Source organism: Notothenia coriiceps, unplaced genomic scaffold (genome assembly GCF_000735185.1).
Source record: "Notothenia coriiceps isolate Sejong01 unplaced genomic scaffold, NC01 NC01_scaffold00037244, whole genome shotgun sequence".
NCBI classification, from domain to species: domain Eukaryota; kingdom Metazoa; phylum Chordata; class Actinopteri; order Perciformes; family Nototheniidae; genus Notothenia; species Notothenia coriiceps.
This window is the reverse complement of record NW_011369945.1, coordinates 12,463,881-12,471,129: the sequence shown is the minus strand read 5'-3', so window position 1 is coordinate 12,471,129 and position 7,249 is coordinate 12,463,881. Positions and strand designations below refer to the sequence as shown.

Below are 7,249 nucleotides of genomic sequence, written 5' to 3'. Positions count from 1 at the left end.
GAATCATGTTTTCCACTTTTGGGCGTGCGGAATCGCAAGACAGGGTATTTAGGAGTCTTCTGCTCTCCAGGATGTTCGTAGGATTAATTTGGTTTGGGCGTAACATTTTGATAAAACGTTTTGATTTAAAATAAAAGCTGTTACAGCGTTTTTGTTGTTTAATGCAAAAGTGTTAGGTGAAGTTAACAGGTCGTGCACTCCAGGGACAGGTTTCATTTGTGGGACGTTAGCGCGCCCCGGCATGCGATAAACAGAAAGGAAAACCATAGAGGACAAATACAAATGAGTAAGGACAGCAGTGCGCGTCGTGGATGGGATGGCAGGTCCGCTGTGCGGAACCAGATGGACGCTCGCCGCGCAGTGAGGATGCGGAGATGGTGGACTAAGATTGCTCGATGGACGGACAGATGAACAATTGAGTAACTTAGACAATAGCCGTAGAAAAAACATTCCGTACTGGCAGCGCGAATTAATGTAAGCACGCTTGTCGGCCGGAATCTGTTCACCTGGTCAAGAATCTTCAAAGCATTCATAAGTTGTTTCAGAAATGACCCTAGATTGCAACTCGGAAGCTACCATATACTTGGTGAGGCAATGTGCGAACCTAAACAGTGTCTAGAAAGTTGCAATCTTTGGGTACCTTCTGCATGACCCCAATTCACATGGGAAACCACAACAGCCCAAGATTCCTTATACAGGTCACGGGACTGATAGCGCGACCTCACAGTGATAAGGACATTCAATCAGCATCAAAGCTCCTCATAAACAATTCAGCCACAACACACTTTGGTTCTGGTCAGGATTATGTGAGCCCGCAGAATCACACTTCTTCACAGAACAGATCAAAAGAACCACCTCAGAGTTCACGAACTCCAAGACTTTATGCAGGGAAAACCGCCAACGGTTCTTCACAGAATCGAACCATTGTTTGTTTCCGAAGAAGAAGAAAGAGTGAGAGATCGCAGCGACAGCACCGAGAGTGAACGACAAAAGTGTTGAAGACGAAGATCAAACGGGAGAGAAGGAGGCCGATCAAGAAGCAGAAGCGAAGAGAACACGACAACATATGTTAGCAGTCACATCAGAGGACTCGCGGAAACACACTCAGTGTTAAAGAACCCAAGCCCGTACAATGGGTGACCTCTAACACATGGCAGCATTACAATCCATTTCTTCGAGCACACACACAACACGACCCAGTGGCTAGCACACACACACGACCCCAGTGGCTAGCACAGGCACACAGTACACCAACACGTACACACAGTACACAGTACACACCTAACCAGCGGGGCCGAGACAGCTTGCATAAAAGGCTTGCAACTGAAAAAGTCTTCAGCAGCAGTGGAGGTCTTAAGGGCTGGTGTGTGTGTGTGTGTTGTGTTGTGTGTGTGAGGTGTTTAGTAGAAGAGGACTTACAGTTCGACCTCTGTTATATCAAATATTGTAGTGAGGGAATAAGGGCGTTCAGCAGAAGAAAAACACACGTTGTTTCCAGGGTCCGCTGTGCGGGACGGCCACTTAATTCCCCTTGGTTTGCTTCTTAAACTAGTCAAACCCCAACACAAGCTTTTCAGGGACTGCACCGCATATAAATCAGATAGCGATTTAGCTCAAACCCTAAAACCAATAGACAAATGAAAAAAAGCAGAAAGGTCTCCAAACTCTGAAATCAGGCCTTCTGCTGTCGTGGCGTTTACTCATTAGTGTTGCTATTTCAATTAAGGCGGAGACCCCCAGTGAAATAGGGGTACTTTTTTACTTAAGTATCAAGCTAGAAATGTTCTTCCAGGAATAACAATAAACGCAATTGTTTTTTGTATTACAAAGTTTTTCTTGGAAAATAGCATGGTTAAATATGGCAATGAGCCATATACCTCGCATATTTAAACACATTTCAGGGAACCAAAAGCTGAACTTTGGGATAAAGCCAAGGTCCAAAGGGTTTCCAAATAGCGGGTCGCGGTATTTATGTTACGTTAGAATGCTAACTTTTGGTGAATTTAGGAGATATCTACAGACGCAAATAGACAAACTATAGTAAAAATAAACACTTAAATGTGTATTTTGTACGTTTTCCTTCCAAAAGCCTGAAAGAAAACATGTTATGGAATCAAAATAGCACAAAATCTCAAAATTGGCCTGTGCAGGGAAAACAATGTTTTTGCCTCCCGTGTCTCGCCTTAAGGGCCCGTGACCACAAAGAGCCTTTTCTGGCAGAAAGGTGCTGTCGGTGCGCTGAGAGCCTAGCATGGATTGAATCATCTGTTTGTGCAAAGATTGTTTTTTTCACTATCAGCATCAACTGGAAGATTGTTGCTCTGACACTTTGTATGAATGAGCTTGTCTCCGCTCAGTCCGACAGCCATATAGCGAGGAAGGAAGACTCACTGGCAGAACATCCGGGGTCCACCCGGCCAAACTGGCTTTCGGTCTTTGATATGAAAGTGTTTGTCAGACCGACACGTCCAAAAACAAGCTTTTCATGCTATTTCTAAAGTGACGTCACCAGCGCTTTTCTGACTTGGAACTTGGAGCAGCTGCACAAATAGAAAACACTGGTCAGTGCGCTCTTTCTGGAGGCGGCAACTCTGTTCTCATTGGAGTCAATTGAAAAAGATGCTGGCGCTCAGCAAAAAGTGCAATGTGGACAAGTTGCTCACTTCTCAACGCCTTCACCTTTTTCAGTGTCCTTCTCATCCAAACGTTCATCACGGCACTTTTCTCATTCTCATCCTCTTCACAATAAACTTAATCTGTGCCCCTGTTACCACACGTCCTTCACCATCATCATCATCATCATTTCCAGACTTACCTATGTGCATTGTCCCATACAGAGGAGAGGAAAGAGACAGAAACAGTCACATTGAAAGTGAAAAGATGAGTAAATTAACACAAAGAGAAATCAGGTGAGCATCGAAAAAGAGAAAATGACATCTTTACCAGGAATTGAAACACCTGGTCTCTGCTGTTCGGGGATACTTAGCCCTGTGCTCGACTCAAGAGACGAGATGTCATTATTTGCGGTGGGGTTGGGTTCAGTGGGGTTGGACTTACGGCTTTAGGTTTGAACGGCGGCTGAACTTCCTTGTTCTCCAGTTTCTCCCAGTCCATGTAGCGGAAGAAGCTGTGCTCCCGGATGTCCCTCTCGCCCTCGGGTGCACAGCCCAGCCGCTTCGCTGGGTGCTTCGTCATCAGCTGGACAGACAGAAGAGAAGAATAACTATCAGTCCCTCTTCACTCTCTCTCAGTGCAAATGTTATGTGTTCACTTTGTCAGCTGTTTTGTTATTTGTTCTGTTTAAAATGTCCTTGTTAGATTTTATTCTGTCGTCCTAACCCCATTTTTTTAGTCAAGCTTTGCTTCGCTTTCTCCATTCTGATTTAGAAGTTAAAAGTATTTGGTCATACTAAATTATAAAGGGGCCCTATTCAGTGCTTTATTTAAAAGAAAAAAACCTATACAACACACTAGAGGAAAAGCTTGCAGGAATATCACAGAAGTAAAACGTTAATTATTATTAAAAAAATGAATAACTAATAGAATGCTACATGCTAAATACATGCTACATGCTACATTTAAAGATGAATGATGTTTTGACTTGTCAGATTTACATGAGCTAAATTATATGCATTGTTGTAAACTAAAGAGGGATCCACGCTCACCAGTGTGCCGCTGAGAAGCCCCAAACCTTCCCTCTGGCATCATTAAAGTTTCATCTAATTTATTCCTGTCTCTTTTCGTCAGCGTTTTTGTCTATGATTCCTCCTTTCATTAATCTCTGTTTATAAATAAACGTCACCCCTTTATTTTTGTCTCGCCCTCCTTTTAACCAGCTTTCAGTTCCACTATCTATCATCTTAAACGCTCTTTCTAAAACTCCAGATATAAGCCTGCAAACCACCGCCTGCAGAATGCATTTTGTTTTTCTTTTAACGCAGAAGTTTTCCAGAGGCACAATTAAGGACCGTTTACTGTGTGTGTCCACACAAAAGCTTAAGAGCAGCATCAAGGCTACTGACGTCAGAATGAGTGTGTGTGTGTGTGTGTGCGTGTGTGTGTGTAGGTGGGTGTGCCTCCCTCAGGAGCAGCAGTCATAACTCATTAAATTAGAACTAAAATAACATTTTCCACGGGTCAGTCAACCTTACACTGAACACACACACACACACACACACACACACAAAAGCATGCATGTGTGCGTTTGGAATAACAACGTCTCTCTCTCTACCTTCGTCCTCCTGATTCTGCCTTGAACCTCTCTTGATGTCCACTTGTATGTCTTCATATCTCTTTTTGCTGGACTTTGATATAAACTTGTCTTGCCTAGTAATGTGCCCAAGTTTCAAGGTGACTCCGTGTTGTCGGCACACTTAAAACCTGCTGCTAGAGTACATTTGAAATATGTTTGTAACAGCCCCAAAAACTGGCTATAACTTCCAAAAAAGACCCCAAAAAGGTTCAATAAAGAAGGCTTATTTACTGACAAGAAGTGCAGTCAAAAAAATGCATGTAAACGTTCTACCTGGCGCACTGGAGCTCTGCATTTGTGCCCTTGTATAGGTAAATTGTAAAAAAGGGGTGAAGCCTCAGGCAAAGGCTCCATGTTGGCCTCTCATAACAAAATATACTAATAAATCATTAACGTAAACCGAAGCACAAATAATTCAATTTACTGAATATCTAACAAAAAGCCACAATTCATCATCATGTCAAGAAGACATGTTGGCTCGTACGTCATCTCTTATTTGTCTTTCTTTTGAGAGTCTGTCAACAAATCAGGTGACTGCAGCTAATCTCCTCTGAAGGGAGTCTTGGTGGATCCTCACTGCGTGCATTCAATTAGGAGAACGGCACATTCAGCGGACCACAAATCAGCCGGACCGAAACAGGTCACTGATTGCAGGAAGTAATGACACATTTAAAAACAGCATGACTGTCTTCCTCTGGTCACTCAATGGTAACAGGCTGTATTCGCCATCTGGTAAAACAGGGCCGAACTAGTTCCTATACAATCATGGTGTTTGTTTTAATATATATGCAAGCTGACGGGATCAAACAATGTCATCATTTCAATGCTATTTTTCATCATTTTAAAATAACTAATTATGTGTCAAGACATAACAATGTTTTATGTGATTGTTTGCATTTGTGACTCCACTTGCACAAAGTTAGTGAAGTAGTTTGTGCTCATGCTGTGCAGATGGTGCAGGAAGTTTGGTACATTTTAGCATAAAATGGCATCGCTCATTAGCATAAAAGAGAAAAAAAGTGTTGTTTTGATTAATATCATTGCATTACTTTAAGTTGATTAAATACTTAAAGGTATTGTAGAACAGCATATATGTACCAGCAGTGTTTCATTTGAGGTTTAACGGGTTAAACATGGCATTGGTCAAAGAAAAAAAGAGAGATTTATTGTATGTGTTAATTAATCTACATTTCAGTCTCAGCTTTAAACACCAAAATCATTGAATAATTATATAGTGACAGTTATTGTTTAATGAAGTCATAGCCTTCTTGTCGTCGTCATCATGCTCTCTCATTGATAAAAAGTCTCGTCATAGTTTACGTTATGCGCGTGCACATGGCACGGTAATCTAACAAACATGTGTGCAATCTGTTTTTGCTTGTATGTGGTGTGTTGCAATTACTGACTTGCACAGCAAAGGTGGCAACACATTTCTTCTTTAAGGAAAACACTAAACATCCCCTTCCTCTGGATAAGCGATACACTGCATTCTCACCTGAACGACGTCATACTAGTGATTACACCATTTAAAAAACCGAGCCACGCTAAATGCATTGCAGAACACAATAGGGAAATGCATTGGATACAAAAAAAGCTGTGTGTGTGCGCCTTTAGGTTTGTTAAAACTTACTTGCACAATTACTCTGTTGTAGAAACATGTGGTTGAACACATCATGATCCTAACACTCCAGAATGTACTGCAGTGGCAGCTTAAGCCTGTCTGTGTGTGTGTGTGTGTGTGTGTGTGTGTGTGTGTGTGTGTGTGTGTGTGTGTGTGAGAGAGACAGTGAATATGTGTGTGTGCTTGTCTGTGTGTGTGAGAGATAGAGGGGATGTACAATGAAAAGAGCAAAACAGCGGCTTAACAATGAACACTGCGGAGAGAGAAGGACGGGAGAGGAGAGCATTATAACAGACAGGGGGAGAGAGAAAGGGGTGAGAGAGAAAGAGAGAGGGGGGAGAGAGAAAGGGGTGAGCGAGAAAGAGAGAGGGGGGAGAGAGGGAGGTAGAGATGGAAGCAAGACAGATAACGAGAGCGGACAATGTTGTTTCACTCCAAATAAATGTTTCCCCACAATGGTTTTAATTATGCTGATATTTGTGATGTCCTTCTCTCCCTCCTTCCCACGTTCACCTCCTTCTTCTGGGATCTGCTTCCTTTCCTCTGACAAATGTAATACCCTACCAACTCTATTCCTGTGTGTGTGTGTGTGTGTGTATGTGTATGTGTATGTGTATGTGTGTGTGTGTGTGTGTGTGTGTCACAGAGATGGAGCAATGCCAAAAAGAAGGCAGGTTTTGTGAGAAGGGAGCAAGGTTGAGCTCACAAGACGGACAAGGACTTATGTTTTACCGAGTGTGTGTGTGTGTGTGTGTGTGTGTGTGTGTGTGTGTGTGTGTGTGTGTGTGTGTGCGCACACTCACCCCTTTACAGATAGCGACAGCCTCCTTGGACATTGACTTGGGATAGGAGACGTGATGCTCCATAATGGACTGAAATAACTCATCCTCATCTTCACCGTCAAATGGAGGCTGAATAGGAGAGGAGAGAGGAAATAAGGAGAGGAGGGAAAGGAACAAGAGTGGGCAGGACAGGACAAATGGAGGGCATTTAAATTGAATCATTAAACCTTTTTTCTCCTCAGAATCAAACACCACTAAGTACTGTAGTACTGGCACATTCACAGTATGCACTCCAAATGAGATATCCAGGATTTGGAAATGTCACATCTACGCTAACAATTATTAATGCCATGAGAGGAAAACTCATCAAGGGGTTTAATTTAATAGCTAACCTTTCATTAGCACGATGTCACATTGTAAAGGCTAAGATCACCAGTGTTTGTTTTTTGTCACATTCAGTCATGAATACAAATGCTGTATAAGGAGGAGGTTTATCGCACCAAGTTTCTATTTATAACACTTTGTATCACACACACACACACACACACACACACACACACTGCACACACACACACACACACACACACACACACA

At 42.5% G+C, this 7,249-nt stretch overlaps 1 protein-coding gene across 1 annotated transcript in view; it reads right to left on the bottom strand.

The window, feature by feature from the left end:
• Window positions 1-7,249, bottom strand: part of LOC104965314 (protein kinase C beta type-like) — a 469,227-nt gene that overhangs the window by 449,631 nt on the left and 12,347 nt on the right. Inside the window, exons 7-8 of the mRNA XM_010794272.1 lie at window positions 6,677-6,784; window positions 3,058-3,198 (exon numbers count right to left, since the gene is read on the bottom strand). Coding sequence (XP_010792574.1) covers window positions 3,058-3,198; window positions 6,677-6,784 — 249 coding nt within the window. The remainder of the gene's footprint in view (window positions 1-3,057; window positions 3,199-6,676; window positions 6,785-7,249) is intronic.